At 44.1% G+C, this 16647-nt stretch overlaps 2 protein-coding genes across 2 annotated transcripts; both read left to right on the top strand.

Moving 5' to 3' along the window:
* Positions 1–8371: 8371 nt before the first annotated feature.
* LOC136175465 (olfactory receptor 4S1-like) lies at positions 8372–9319 on the top strand. The gene has a single exon (XM_065945751.1). It carries the CDS (start codon positions 8372–8374, stop codon positions 9317–9319), a length of 948 nt encoding a protein of 315 aa, XP_065801823.1.
* Positions 9320–15334: 6015 nt separating this feature from the next.
* LOC136174696 (olfactory receptor 4X2-like) lies at positions 15335–16264 on the top strand. Its single transcript, XM_065944879.1, has one exon. It carries the CDS (start codon positions 15335–15337, stop codon positions 16262–16264), a length of 930 nt encoding a protein of 309 aa, XP_065800951.1.
* The last annotated feature ends 383 nt before the right edge of the window (positions 16265–16647 follow it).

The following is a 16647-nucleotide window of genomic DNA, read 5'->3' as shown; positions in this document are numbered from 1 at the left end:
TAAATTGATAACACAATACTGCACTCTATATGTAGTTGTTGTTGTTCAGTTGCTCAATAGTGTCTGATTTTTTGAGACCCCATGGACTGCGGCACACCAGGCTTCCCTGTCCTTTACTATCTCCTGGAACTTGTTCAAACTCATGTCCATTGAGTCAGTGATGTCGTCCAATCATCTTCTCCTCTGTTGTCCCCTTCTATTCTTGCCTTCAATCTTTCCCAGTATCAGGTTCTTTTCTAATGAGTCAGCTCTTCATATCAAGTGGCCAAAGTTTCGGAGCTTCAGCTTTAGCATCAGTCCTTCCAATGAATATTCAGGATTGATTTTCTTTAGGATTGACTTGTTTTATCTCCTTGTTGTCCAAGGGACTCTCAAGAGTCTTCTCCAACACCACAATTCAAAAGCATCAATTCTTTGGCGTTCTGCCTTCTTTATGATCCAACTCTTGTATCCATACATGACTACTGGAAAAACCATAACTAAATATATGGACCTTTGTTGGCAAAGTAATGTCTCTGGGCCTGTACCTGATACTACATGTTTTTAACATTTGTTTCATGGTGTTATTTTCAGGCAAAAAAGTCCCCATTATCTAAAACCCTACACATCAGATTTTCTGTTATTTCTCAAGAATTTTAGCACATCTGAATGTTTTCATCTACTCTGCACAAGACAGAACCCCACAATGCAGAAAACACTGTAGATTTTGGAAGCACTTCCAATGAAGCCACAGTGGATGGTAAAATATTTTCCTACATGGACTTTCCTCCCAGTTAAATAATATCTAGAAAATGAAGAGAGAATGGAAACGCAGCAGCAAACCTGAGGATGGTTCTGGAGCCTTCCTGTTATGCAGACAGCAGGGGCCCAGGTGCAAAAGGAGTGGGAAGGTCAGGGATTTTGGATGCCAGAGCCAAGGTGCAGCTCTTAGTGTTTGCAGCTCCAGTCATTAGGTAACCTGAGTAGTCCCCGCCCCATCTGGCTAAGGCAGAGAGATGATGGCAGTGCGAGGAAGCGCTGCACTTTGTAAATAGAAGGTGCAACAAAAAGTGTTCTCTCAATGTTAATTTTAGGCCGACTGCTTCGTTAACACAGGCGGAATCACCTGGGCAGCCTTCTGAGCAAAGGGTCGAGGGTTTGTATGCTTAGACCACCCTAGACGGCTATCCTCCCGTACATCCCCTGCTGGACCAGTGCCTGCTTCATCTGCACCCTATTCACAGAACTGACCTTCCTACAAACTTGCCCCAGGCCCAGCTGATGATTGTTCCCAATAGTTCATCAAAAGGGTGGTAAGGGGCGTGCCCTTCTGCTGGTTTCCAGGGTAACTGATGAGCCGACCTGACATCATTTCCTCCTGTAACTGGTCACCTGGCCCCCAGAGCGAAGCCTGCCGCCATGTCCTGTTGTGTCTGCTGCACACAGTAACGAGCTGCTCCAGGACCTTGCTTCAGACATGTAAGCTCTCCTTACCTGTTAAACCACTAATGTTTCTGTTGCTGACTCTGGACTTTTTCTTCAGTCTTTATGCTGGTCAAGTAAAGGCCTGGTAGGCCTGCGGGGTAGAGGCCTGGTAGGCCTGTGGGGTAGAGGCCTGGTGGGCCTGTGGAGTAGAGGCCTGGTAGGCCTGCTGGGTAGAAGCCTGGTAGGTCTGTGGGGTAGATGTAAGTCTACGAGGTAGAGACCTAGTGGGCCTGTGGGGTAGATGTATTATAGGCCTGTGGGGTAGAGGCCTTGTAAGACCTGCTGGGTAGAGGCCTGGTAGGCCTGTCAGGTAGATGTATTGTACACCTGTGAGGTAGAGGCCTGGTAGGTCTGCGGGGTAGATGTATTGTAGGCCTGTGGGGCAAACCCTTTTAGGCCTGTGGTATGCAGCCCAACAGGGCCAGAGACACAGACCTATTAAATATGCTCCTCCCTTCATGTCAATTACAAGAAAATGCAGTTATGCCATTTCCTTGTTGCCATGCCCTAATTCATTTGACCAGTCCTTGGACTTGTTAGAGTTAAGGCCTTGGTGTGATCTGCTAACCTGGTTCAGTGCCTTAATAATGATATGGCCCCTGCAGGTCCAAGTTAATTCTCCTTAATCCTTGCAGTTTGCACTGTGTGCATGCATGCTAAGTCACTTCAGTGGTGTCCGACTCTTTGCGACCCTACAGACTGTAGTTCACCAGGCTCCCCTGTCCATGGGATTCTCCAGGCAAGAGTACTGGAGTGGATTCCCAACCCAGCGAAGTTTGCATTATAAGCCAGTATTTTTCCATGATCTAAGACAAACTCACGTCAGCTCCAAGAATGAAAACCAGGAATGGCCCTAAAACATAGCCTCCAGGTGGAGAGTACTCACTGACTTCTGGTCACTAATTGGAATTATTTCAATGGCTTTAGTCCTATAGAAATATTGCTCTGAACTCAGGGTCATTTGGCAAGTCCACAAGAACCACAGAATATAAGAGCCATGCTCAGGCCCTTTATGACAGACAAGGAAGACCACAGAGGGGCAGTGACTTGCCCAAGGTCACCAAACATAAATGGTGGCAAAGCTGGTCCAAGAGCCCTTGGAACATGCCAGGCCCTTCCCAGGGCCTCGCTGCACAGGTGAGCAAGGTATGCCCTTTGCAACCTGGGGCCATATTCAGAAGCCCTGGCTCTCCCTTCCTCCTGGTGAAGTCTTTTGACCACTTACTCAAGTGACCTGGGTTTTGCCTTATGTAAGAGAAGGGATTATAAATAGGACTTGGCTCACTCTTGTTTTATGGGAAGCCTTCTCTGAACCCCAGATTGGGTTACATATCCCTCACTTCTGGGTTTCAATTGCATTCTGAATTGTAAACAGCATTACTGAAAGGACTAGTGATTCCTTGAGGGCAGGGTCTAGTCTTATTTACTTTATATCTATCAAGGTTATGGTTTTTCCAGTGGTCATGTATGGATGTGAGAGTTGAATGGTGAAGAAAGCTGAGTGCCAAAAAATTTATGCTTTTGAACTATGGTGTTGGAGAAGACTCTTGAGAATCCCTTTGACTGCAAGGAGATCCAGCCAGTCCATCCTAAAGGAGATCAGTCCTGGGTGTTCATTGGAAGGACTGATGCTGAAGCTGAAACTCCAGTACTTTGGCCACCTCATGCAAAGAGTTGACTCATTGGAAAAGACCCTGATGCTGGGAGGGATTAGGGGTAGGAGGAGAAGGGGACAGCAGAGGATGAGATGGTTGGATGGCATCACTGACCCGATGGACATGGGTTTGAGTAAACCCTGGGAGTTGGTGATGGACAGGGAAGCTGTGATCATGGGGTCGCAAAGAGTCGGACACGACTGAGTGACTGAACTGAAGTGATTGATGGTTTTGTCCTTAGCAAATATCAGGTACCACATAGAAGCTCCTTGTCTTATTCTCAGTATTCAACTCAATAAGCCCCATTTGGGGCCTAATGTTTGCTTGTTACCATCCCATTTCATGAAGCTGTGGGAAGACTTGTTATTCATTAACCATGATGACCGCTTCTTGGTAGTAAGAATAAGTCTAGATATGGAGGCTTCATCCTGAGACACCTCATGAAAAAAACAAAAAACAGTAACTTACATTTATTGGCTGCCAGTACCTTTCTAACTAAGGGGTAAATGGTAGTATTATCCCAATGTTACTGTGAAAAAACAGGATGCCAAGAGATTTATCTTATGTTGCACACAGCTGATGTTGAGCTGCAGACCTTGACTGTGTGATTCTAGAACTTGTGTTTCTAACTAATGTGCTTTGGTGCCTAAGTGGTGCTGGGAAAACTGGTCAACCACTTGTAAAAGAATGAAACTAGAACACTTTCTAACACCATACACAAAAATAAACTCAAAATGGATTAAAGATCTAAATGTAAGATCAGAAACTATAAAACTCCTAGAGGAGAACGTAGGCAAAACACTCTCCGACATAAATCACAGCAAGATCTTCTATGACCCACCTCCCAGAATATTGGAACTAAAAGCAAAACTAAACAAATGGGACCTAATGAAACTTAAAAGTTTTTGCACAACAAAGGAAACTATAAGTAAGGTGAAAAGACAGCCCTCAGATTGGGAGAAAATAATAGCAAATGAAGAAACAGACAAAGGATTAATCTCAAAAATATACAAGCAACTCCTGAAGCTCAATTCCAGAAAAATAAATGACCCAATCAAAAAATGGGCCAAAGAACTAAACAGACATTTCTCCAAAGAAGACATACAGATGGCTAACAAACACATGAAAAGATGCTCAACATCACTCATTATCAGAGAAATGCAAATCAAAACCACAATGAGGTACCATTACACGCCAGTCAGGATGGCTGCTATCCAAAAGTCTACAAGCAATAAATGCTGGAGAGGGTGTGGAGAAAAGGGAACCCTCTTACACTGTTGGTGGGAATGCAAACTAGTACAGCCACTATGGAAAACAGTGTGGAGATTTCTTAAAAAACTGGAAATAGAACTGCCATATGACCCAGCAATACCACTTCTGGGCATACACACTGAGGAATCCAGATCTGAAAGAGACACGTGCACCCCAATGTTCATCGCAGCACTGTTTATAATAGCCAGGACATGGAAGCAACCTAGATGCCCATCAGCAGATGAATGGATAAGGAAGCTGTGGTACATATACACCATGGAATATTATTCAGCCGTTAAAAAGAATTCATTTGAATCAGTTCTAATGAGATGGATGAAACTGGAGTCCATTATACAGAGTGAAGTAAGCCAGAATGATAAAGAACATTACAGTATACTAACACATATATACGGAATTTAGATAGATGGTAGCGATAACCCTATATGCAAAACAGAAAAAGAGACACAGAAGTACAGAACAGACTTTTGAACTCTGGGGGAGAACGTGAGGATGGGATATTTTGAAAGAACAGCATGTATATTATCTGTGGTGAAACAGACCACCAGCCCAGGTGGGATGCATGAGTCAAGTGCTCGGGCCTGGTGCACTGGGAGGACCCTGAGGAGTCGGGTGGAGAGGGAGGTGGGAGGGGGGATTGGGATGGGGAATACGTGTAACTCTATGTCTGATTCATGTCAATGTATGACAAAACCCACTGAAATGTTGTGAAGTGATTGGCCTCCAACTAATAAAATAATATTAAAAAAAAAATGGGGATAAGGACAGTAAATATATGGATTAAATAACAAATGTATGATTATTTATTTATATTTTATTATTTTTATTTTATAATACAAATCATAAAAGTGAAGTTCATATGATACAGACGATGTTCTCTGTGAGTGTCTGGGTCAGAGCAGAGTCTCATGAGTGGAAGGGAAGTGAGAATAAATCTTGACTTGCATCACCCTAACATGTTGTTCCCTCTTTGTCCTTAGAGGAACTGGCTTTAAGAGCAGGGAGGTGACTACGTTGCTCATTAGATATCCCAAATTTTATGATTCTTTGTACTAGAAATTTAATAAAAATGTTTGGAAATGAATGGAAATGGAAAATCACCTTGGCAATAAATCTTAAGACATGCCCTTGCAAACCAATCTCCCACCTGAGAATGACGTGCAACCATTGAGATCTAATAATACTTGGTATTTACTGAGCACCTACTAAGGGTTAAGAACTGTGCTAAATACTCTTTTCTTAAAAAAACTATTTATTTTTGGTTTCACTGGGTCTTTGCTGCTATGTGCAGATTTTCTCTAGTTGTGGTGAGCAGGGGCTACTTTTCATTATGGTGTGAAGACTTCAGAAGTTGTGGTGCACAGGCTTAGTTGCTCTGCCGCTTGTGGAGTCTTCCCGGACCAAGGATTGAACCCATGTCCCCTGCATTGGCAGAAGGATTCCTGTTCACTGTGCCACCAAGGAAGTCCTCAATACTCTTACCTTATAATGGCAGCCTGGGCGATAGGTATTATTATCTGACATAGGAGGAAACAGAGTTTCTAAGGGGCCAAGCGCCTTGTCCAGTGTCATCCAGCGAGGGCGTGGAAGCATTGGAAATCACTCTCACAGAATTTGTCTCTAGCAGCTCGCTTCTGGACGGCTGTGGATCTGCCTCCCAAAGCAGTCTTCATTTGATGGCCTGAACACCAATTGTGCAGTTCCAAGCATTTGATCTCACAGCAGAATGTCCTTGTTTTTTCTTTCTTTCTTTCTCTTTTTTTTAGCATGACAAAAGACCAGATAGAAACAATGGCTCTGTTACATTTATTACAAGACTAAATAAAAACAAAATATGGTAGAATTTTTTTTCATGAAAATAATGGTTAGGTTATTTATCTAGTATCAAAGTCTGTTTCTGGGTGTACACAATGATTATATTATTATTATTATTTTTATAGCATTCTCCTTCAGTGGCAGGAACTGGCTGGCTATTTCCAGTGCTGTCTCTCCTCTCTGCCTCATGGGTGCATTTAAACATCTGATGAAACCATTTTAACAAATTGAGCAGGAGGTAGAAGAATCTTGCTGTAAGATATTGGATTTTAGGAAATTTCTGGATAAGGGAGATGCTAGATAAGTCTGGGTAATATCCCAGGACATGACAATGTTTTGCTTGTTCTTGCCCCTGGCATTGTCATTGCTTATTGTTTTAATTTTCAGCTGTTTATTGTTTTAATTTTTAGCTTAAATTAGATTCAACTGTTCAAAGATAAGCAGTGTGTTTGGGGCCTAGATTTGGAGTAGAAAGGAGTGGAAGAGGCTTTGAGTGGGAATTCTTTGTGTCGGCCTTGGTGGGTCAGTGCCCCAGGCATATCTGTTCTTCTTTTCAGTCTTCTGTGAACCTTTTCCAGGATCCTAAGTCTCCTGGGAATGTAGGGGTTGGCGCTTCTCTAGTCCTTATAAAATGTGATTATCTTTTTAAAAACATTTATTATATTTATTTACTTATTTGGCTGTGCCATTTCTTAGTTGCAGCACTCAGGATCTTTAGTTTCGGCATGCAAACACATAGTTGTGGCATGTGCATTCTAGTTCCCTGACCAGGGATTTAGCCTGGGCCCCTGGCATTGGGAGTGTGGAGTCTTAGCCACTGGACCACTGGGAAAGTCCCCAAATGTAATCATCTCTTCTGTTCTGCTGGGCTTCACTGGTGGTTCAGGCAGTAAAGAATCTGACTGCAATGCAGGAGACCTAAGTTTGATCCCTGGGTTGGGAAGATCGCTTGGAGAAGGGAATGGCTACCCACCCCAGTATTCTTGCTGAAGAATCCCATGGACAGAAGAGCCCGGTGGGCTACAGCCCATGGGGTAGCAAAGAGTCAGACATGACTGAGCGACTGTCACTTTACTGTTTTTCTATTCATAAATGTCATCTGCCTTTTTTTTTTTTTTTAAAAAAAAAACAACCATAATAACAAGATACTTGTGATAAAAGCACTACTCAAAACAGTCCTGTACGATTTTACTTCCTTTTTCCCTACACTCTGCCAACCTGCCCTTGACTATGAAATAATTAACATCCAGCACTGCTTGTTACCAAGGTCCTCATGGTTGTTTTTCAAACTTACTGATTTATGTAGACAAAGCCCAGCTTTGTAATGTTGATATCTCTCACCTTCCCCCTTTACCCTATTTTAAAATTTTATTCTATACATAGCCCTATGGGTAAGGACATTTGATATGGTCCTAGGCTCTTAACAGTTAGTGACAATCTTTGTTGGCACTTAGAGGGTTCAACAATTTTGTTGAATTTAATACAACTTTTAATCTCATAATCATTTATAGCATAGTATCTGAGACATTTGTTTATGCATTCACTTATTCTTTCATTTATTTATTTTACATGCTTTCCAATTTTCCCAGGTCTGCCTCTGGTCTTTGTTCTGATACATGTATGTTCTCGGGTAGATCTGTACATGAAATCTTACAGGGTCTAGATAGCAAAATGCTTTCCACATACCGTATTTTAGCTATGGCATAGAAAGGAGTTATGAGTGTTAGTTATGACACCCATTGACATAAGGTGTTAGACTCATTATCAGACTTACAGTGTCTTGACTGCTGGATATGGGAAACCTTCTTAATTTTTTATTTTTTTAATTGGACTATAATTGCTTTACAAAGTTCTTTACAACAGCCGAGATTCGGCTATGAGAATGCACATATCCCCTCCCTCTTGAGCCTCTGTCCCACCCCCCATCCCTCCCCCTCTCGGTCATCACGGAACACTAGACTGCGCGCCCTGTGCTGTCAGCAGCTTCTCATAGCTGTCTGTTTACATGAGGCAGTGTATGTATATGTCAACAGTGTCCTCTGTTCATCCCGCCCTCCCTTCCCGCCACGGTGTCCACAAGTCCCTTCTCTATGGGAAGCTTTCTTATATCCTGCAGTTTGTGTCCTTGCAGACCTAACCCGATTGTCAGTGCTCAGGGAAGACAATCCATGGGCGCCAAGAACAACGTGACTGAGTTCCTCTTGCTCGGCCTTTCCCAGGGCCAGGAGATGCAGCGTGCCTGCTTCCTGGTCTTCTCCGTCTTCCACGTGCTCACGGTCCTGGGGAACCTTCTGGTCATCGTCACCATCAACGCCAGCAAGACCCTGCACGCCCCCATGTACTTCTTCCTCAGCCACTTGTCCTCTGCCGACACCTGCTGTCCGTCCGCCACCACACCCAAGATGATTGCGGACACTTTGGTGGACCGCAAGACCATCTCCTTCGAGGGCTGCATGACCCAGCTCTTTTCTGCCCACTTCTTTGGTGGCACCGAGATCTTCCTCCTCACGGCCATGGCCTATGACCGCTATGTGGCCATCTGTCGGCCCCTACACTACACGACCATCATGGGCCGCCGGAGGTGCGGCCTGCTGGTGGGGGCCTCCTGGGTGGCTGGCTTCCTGCATTCCATCCTGCAGACGCTCCTCATGGTCCAGCTGCCCTTCTGTGGGCCCAACGAGATCGACAACTTCTTCTGTGACGTCCATCCCCTGCTGAAGCTGGCCTGTGCGGACACCTACGTGGTGGGGCTCATCGTGGTGGCCAACAACGGCATGATTTCTTTAGTGTCCTTCATCATCCTTATCATCTCCTACGTGGTCATCCTACTGAGCCTGAGAAGCCGGTCTTCTGAGGGCCGGCGCAAGGCTCTGTCCATGTGCGGCTCACACATCATCACTGTGCTTCTGGTCCTGGTGCCCCCCATGTTCATGTACATTCGACCCTCCACCACCCTGGCCGCTGACAAACTCGTCATCCTCTTTAACATCGTCATGCCACCTTTGCTGAATCCTCTGATCTACACACTGAGGAACAGTGAGGTGAAAAGTGCCATGAGGAAGATTTTCAGGGTCAAGGGGAGCTCGAGGGGAGAAGTGAAACTGCAAGGTATCTGATGAGCCTGGACTTGGGAAACTTCCCGTCTTTGTAGCATCTAAGATGATTTTGCATCTCTGGTCTGATGCTTGTAATGGGAACTCTTTCTGTTTTTCTAATAATATTCCACTTGTTCCCTTAATCTTCCAGTCATTAAATATTTATTATCTGTAATGAGTGAGGCACTGGGAATACACATAAAAGTAAATTGTAATCACTACACTCAAGGTGGGGTCATAGTCCAGGAGGCTCATGTATGGTAAGTTGCTTCACTTGTGTCTGACTCTTTGCAACCCCATGGACTGTAGCCTGCTAGGCTCCTCTGTCCATGGGTGTCTCCTGGCAAGAAGACTTGAGTGGCTAGTTGTTCTGTTCTCCAGGGTATCTTCCTGATCCTGGGATTGAACCTGGGTCTCCTGCACTGCAGGCAGATTCTCTACCATCTGAGCCATGGTGGAAGGCTTTATGAGGCTCTTAGTGTGATATTTAAAGGCTCATTCAGCGAACCTGTGACAGCCTGTGAATCTGCAGGTATCTCATCTATAAAATGGATAATAGCACTTAATAATTCCTTTATTAACAATAGTTGTTGAAGCTCACCTTCTCTTTGGTTATGATATTCAAAGCACTTTACTCATATTCCTCATTTTGTGCTCTCAGGAGACAGGTGAGTAAATAAATGCAGCAAGATTAAAAGATTTACCCAAATCACACAGTAAGTCTTAAGCAAGGGGGGGGGACCAGTATCATAAGTCTGCTTTCAGGGCTCTTACCACCTCCAGGGGACTCCATGACAAAGACGGAGTGCATGGATATCAAGCAGGATGGGCCAGGGATTTTGGGGACCAAGGACTGATGGTTTCCTGGGATGCTGGGGAGCAGAGCTGGGGAGAATAGGTTGTTAGCATTCCACCCAGTAGTGTCCAGTCCTTCTCCAGCAGAACAGGGACTGTTCCACATTAATCTCCTTTGCTTTGCCCTATTTGCTCTAGAGAGGGCCAGTTTGTTTAGGATGGAATTTGAAGAGCAGGGTTAGAAGTCCTACTCAAGTAACCATTCATGGATCATTTAATTCATTTGGGTCCCAGTTTCCACAAATACAAATGGAGACAGTAATAATACCAGCTTCAGAAGGTTTGAAGGGGACCTTCAGGACTTTATACAGTCTTATATCAAAGAATACACTAGTAAAGTAATGCTCAAAATTCTCCAAGCCAGGCTTCAGCAGTATGTGAACTGTGAACTTCCAGATGTTCAAGTTGGATTTAGAAAAGGCAGAGGAACCAGAGATCAAATTGCCAACATCTGCTGGATCATCGAAAAAGCAAGAGAGTTCCAGAAAAACATCTATTTCTGCTTTAGCGACTCTGCCAAAGCCTTTGACTGTGTGGATCACAATAAACTGTGGAAAATTCGGAAAGAGATGGGAATACCAGACCACCTGACCTGCCTCTTGAGAAATCTGTATGCAGATCAGGAAGCAACAATTAGAATGGGACATGGAACAACAGACTGGTTCCAAATAGGAAAAGGAGTACGTCAAGGCTGTATATTGTCACCCTGCTTATTTAACTTACATGCAGAGTACATCATGAGAAATGCTGGGCTGGAAGAAGCACAAGCTGGAACCAAGATTGCTGGGAGAAATATCAATAACCTCAGGTAGGCATATGACACCATCCTCATGGCAGAAAGTGAAGAGGAACTAAAAAGCCTCTTGATGAAAGTGAAGGAGGAGAGTGAAAAAGTTGGCTTAAAGTTCAACATTCAGAAAACTAAGATCAAGGCATCCGATCCCATCACTTCATGGGAAATAGATGGGGAAACAGTGTCAGGCTTTATTTTTTTGGGTTCCAAAATCACTGCAGATGGTGATTGCAGCCATGAAATTAAACGACGCTTGCTCCTTGGAAGGAAAGTTATGACCAACCTAGACAGCATATTAAAAAACAGAGACATTACTTTGCCAACAAAGGTCCATCTAGTCAAGGCTATGGTTTTTCCAGTAGTCATGTATGGACGTGAGAGTTGGACTATAAAGAAAGCTGAGCACTGAAGAATTGATGCTTTTGAACTGTGGTGTTGGAGAAGACTCTTGAGAGTCCCTTGGACTGCAAGGAGATCCAACCAGTTCATCCTAAAGGAGATCAGTCCTGGGTGTTCATTGGAAGGACTGATGTTGAAGCTGAAACTCAAATACTTTGGCCACCTGATGAGAAGAGCTGACTCATTGGAAAAGACCCTGATGATGAGAGGGATGGGGGCAGGAGGAGAAGGGGACGACAGAGGATGAGATGGTTGGATGGCATCACCAACTCGATGGACATGAGTTTGGGTAAACTCTGAGAGTTTGTGATGGACAGGGAGGCCTGGCGTGCTGCGATTCACAGGGTCGCAAAGAGTCGGATACGACTGAGTGACTGAACTGAACTGAACTGAAATATTGGAAGCTTTTATGTAATTATTTGCTAATCTTCTTCCTGGTGCTTTTTTTCAATATAGAGAATAATGATTAATTAGGGTTTGTGTTTTCAGAGTGATTGCATTAAAATCTTTAAAACAATCTTAAACTATGTCATTATAATTTTCTCCTTAATTATTAGTTGAATTTTCTCATCTTGTCTCATCTTTAATTTTACTCAAGACTGAGTTAATGACATTCATGAATAGTACTGGTGTAGAGTACGTTGATTTTGCAAAGTGCCATTATGGCATTGGGAAAACATTTTGTTGCAGATTCAAAGCAGATCAATAAATCATATGCAATCAAAGTCAAGTTTTAATAAACACCAGTTCAGATTTTTTTTCCTCTTTAGCAGGGTATCTGAATAGCAGTAGTATTGTGATTTGGCTCAGATAAGCTATGCTGTGGAGGCTATCCTGTGCATTATAGGATATTTCTTAGCATCTCTGGCCTCTGCCCACTGGATGCTAATACCTCCTCCCCCGCAGGTTCGTACAATGAAAAATGTGTCCAGATATTGCCAAATATACCCTTGAAGGCAAAAATCGCTCACAGTTGAGATCTACTGTTCTGCACCCTCGTCCACACCAAAGGCCAGTAGAAGTGCTGTCTCAGTTTACTGACACTGCCCATACCCTCGGACCCATCCTTTGAATGGTGTCATTTCATGTAAAGTCACATGACTGAGTTCGTGATAAGAGCTGGATCTAACTGACCTCTAAACAGCATGGAGCCCCATAGCCTAAGTACCCTGTGAACACTGGGTGAAGTTAATTTACCATTCCCTATTGATTTCTGAAGTTATGTTACCTACAAGGAAGTTTGAGATGTTAGTATCCAGGTCCTGCTTCCCATGAGGTAGGTGCCTGGTTAGGAAGGGGCCAGGCATGGGTCTCTGGGGACCAGTCTTCTCTCACTTGATCACCATGCCTTCCTCCCTGGTATCTCTCAACTACGTGAATGCAGACTGGTCACCAGAATTCTTACACCTCTGGGGAACGCAAGGGAGGTGAGTCTGCTGTGCTCTTGTTTTAAATCAGCAGAGTGCACCCTCTGGGTTAGTCTCAACATTCCCAAGCCTGAGGCTGCGGAGGAGCGGATTCTCCATCTGGCGAATCCTGAGATGTATGAGCTCTGTTTGGTTGCTTGACCTTAATGGTTTTAGACTGAATAACTGGGGAACTGCATACTCTAGGGGATGTTCTTGGGGGGTATTATTTGCTTTTGTGTGGTTAGAACAGAAGAAAGAATTGTGGTGAGACAATAAAGCTACAGAAACACTGGGGTGAGTTTTATTTTGTGAGCATGGGATGGTTGCTATTTCATCTTGAAAGCAAAGGGAATATTGTCAGACATCCCTGGCATTTAACAAAATGCTCCACATTGATCTGGTCTCTGCCTGAGGCAAGCATTGTGCTAGACATGGGACACAGGGATGGAGAATATTTGGTGTTGGTCCTTTATTCTTTCAACATTTAATGATCGTTTACAATGTACCAAATACTGTGCTCAGAAGCTAGGAAAGATTTATATTTGCTTTTCATTCCATATACATTCACTGAGTTCTATTTTGTGGTGGATATTCAGTTGGCACCGGAGATGGAGTGTTGAGCAGTTTATAATCTCTACCCCAGTAAATTCAGAATTTAGTGGACCAGATGGTCACAGAACATAATTATAAGTTGGTGAGGAAAGTGCTGTGATTTCAAAATGTCTTGAGAGAGGAGGAATCACTGACTGTAAGGGTGTATAGATTGGGAAATGGATTTCCTATCTCTGAGAAGCTTCCAAGGCAGCACAGTGTACGAATACTTAACGTCTCCTGGGATGGGCTAGGAGGGAGACATATGGCATCCAATTGTGAGGTAGGTTTTATCTCCAAGGAATGGTGTGGATTTGAGTCTCTGAGAGGGTAAATAACTTTCTAGATTAGTTACCACCTGTAGTAATTGGAATATGAACTTAGGAGTCCAGCAGTGGTTTCTTCTAGGAGTGATTTGGTAAAATTCTCAAAAGATCTGAGGGTTTAGCGATGGTCTCTCCCTTCTCTTGGTCTCTGCAATCATAAACTCTGTTGGTGATTTCCTTATAGTGGTGACTTGTGATAGTACATAATCACCTGTTCCCAATGCTCAAGGAAGGATGATTTGTGGTGTGAGTGGATGTCACATGACTCCTGGTCTCAGGCGCCCTGGAGTCCAACTGTAGGAGGGGACCATGTTGATACAGTTCGATCTCAGTCACCTTGACCAAATCCAGCATGGGTGAAGATAGTCTGCTAACCAGTCAGTGCACAATCGTGGTGATGTTTTGAGGTGTTGGAAGGTCTGCCTTCTTTTATGGATGTGTCATAGTCGGCATTTTGGGTGGAGAGGTGGTTTGTACTTCTATTGCCACCGAGGGACAGAAGCCTGAAAGAAGTGACGGTACCTGTAAGGAGAAGAATTGTGGATGGATTGAACTGGAACTTTTGAAAGGAACTAGGTCACCTGGTGACCGAATGCAGAAGCAGATAATTAGGTGGAGAAGCAGAAATAAGAGAGGGTGCTGAATATTCAGGGAAATTTCTTCAGAAGACCCTGAAGGGTATATGGGAAGGTGAGACTCTTATTCTGAAAACCAGGAAGGGAAAGGAGCAAAAGGAAGCAGGATGAAGGAAATCTGCAGGCAAAAGACAGAAGCATTCAATGGCAATAGAGAGATGGTTATTTTGGACATGCAACACCATACCTGCTGCCTTACATCATCCAGTGAGGTGATCAGTCTCCTAATAGACTTCTCCCAGTTCAACCTCTAGTCCAGTAGTCCAGTGTCTGCATGCCAAGTGATTCTGCCTTTGGGTCCACTAACATTTTTGATGATTCCCCATTGTCTGTTAAATAAACCCCAAAGTCCATAATAGTCCTTTGTGAATTGGTACTAGATTCTGGCTCCAAAGTTTTTTATTCATTTATTTTTATTAGTTGGAGGCTAATTACTTTACAATATTGTAGTGGCTTTTGTCATACATTGACATGAATCAGCCATGGATTTACATGTGTTCCCCATCCCGATCCCCCCTCCAACCTCCCTCTCCACCCGATACGCATATATATGGAATTTAGAAAGATGGTAACCATAACCCTATATGCAAAACAAAAAGAGACACAGATGTACAGAACAGAATTTTGGACACTGTGGGAGAAGGTGAGGGTGGGATATTTCGAGAGAACAGCATCGAAACATGTATATTATCTAGGGTGAAACAGATCACCAGCCCAGGCTGGATGCATGAGACAAGGGCTCGGGCCTGGTGCGCTGGGAAGACCCAGAGGCTACAACTTTATGGTTGCTCTTCTTCACTTTACTTCAGCCTTGCTCAAATATTTATAGTTTGCACTTTCTCCTCGGCTTCCTTGGAGTGTTTTTCCCTTCTTTTCTAAATAACTAGCTCATACTTATCATTCAGTATCCAGCTCACAAGCTTCTCACTTTTAAAACAGATTGTTATGTAAATTTCCCACTTAATGTAGGAGTCTTTTGTATCATTTCAGATCACCCTTCCAAATTATTGCCTCCTGGTGGCTATATCATGGCTAAAACACACAATGTGACAGAGTTTATTTTCCTGGGACTTTCTCCCAATCAGCTGGTGCAGAAAGTCTGCTTTGTGATATTTCTGCTCCTGTATGTAGCCATCGTGCTGGGGAATTTCCTCATTGTCCTCACTGTCATGAGCAGCAGAAGCCTTGGCTCCCCCATGTACTTCTTCTTGAGTTATCTGTCCTTTGTGGAGATATGCTACGCCTCTACGACAGCCCCCAGACTCATCTCAGATCTGCTGGCTGAAAGGAAAGCCATATCTCTGTGGGGCTGCATGACACAATTTTCCTTTATTCACTTGTTTGGTGGCACTGAGGCTTTCCTGCTCACCGTGATGGCCTATGACCGCTACGTGGCCATCTGCAAGCCCCTCAACTACACCACCATCATGAACCGGCAGGCGTGTGCCTTCCTGGTGGGAGCAGCATGGGTGGGAGGCTTCGTGCATTCCTTGGTCGATAGCCTTCTCGTCTTCCACTTGCCCTTCTGTGGCCCCAATGTGATCGACCACTATTTCTGTGATGTGCTTCCCCTGCTCAAACTTGCCTGCTCTGACACCTTCCTCATTGGTCTTCTGATCGTTGCCAACGGGGGGACCCTGTCTGTGATCAGCTTCGTGGCCCTCTTAGCCTCCTATGTGGTCATCTTGCTGCATCTGAGGACTCGGAGCTCCGAGGGGCGGCGCAAGGCCCTGTCCACCTGTGGGTCCCACATCACCGTGGTCACCTTGTTCTTTGGGCCCTGCGTCTTCATCTATCTGAGACCTTCCACAACCCTGTCTGTGGACAAGATGGTGGCCGTGTTCTACACGGTGATCACCCCACTGCTCAACCCTGTCATCTACTCCCTGAGAAATGCTGAAGTGAAGAAGGCCATGAAGAGGCTGTGGGTCAGAGCAATGAAGCTAGAAGAGAGGTAGAGGCTGAGCTTTGGTGTCTTGGTATTAATATCCATCACCACAAGTAGTTACATATATTATATATATATACATATACATATACATATATTTTTTACCTTGTGAGAATCCACTTTCCGCCCCCAGTCCAGCTGTGTTGCTTGTGGGATCTTAGTTTACTGAGCAGGAATGGAAGCTGCATCCTCATCACTGAAACCATGCAGTCCTGACCGTGAGGCTGTCGGGGAATTCCTCTTCTTTTAAAAAAATCCACCGAGCAACTCTGTGCCTTTTGATTGGAGAATTCAATCTATTTATCCTTATAGTAATCATTGAAATGTAAAGCCTTACTGTTTCCATTTGATGAAATACTTTCTGGCTGCTTTGTAGTTAATTTTTAATACTCT

Source organism: Muntiacus reevesi, chromosome 9, assembly GCF_963930625.1.
Source record: "Muntiacus reevesi chromosome 9, mMunRee1.1, whole genome shotgun sequence".
NCBI lineage: Eukaryota > Metazoa > Chordata > Mammalia > Artiodactyla > Cervidae > Muntiacus > Muntiacus reevesi.
This window is presented reverse-complemented; position numbering and strand designations above follow the sequence as displayed.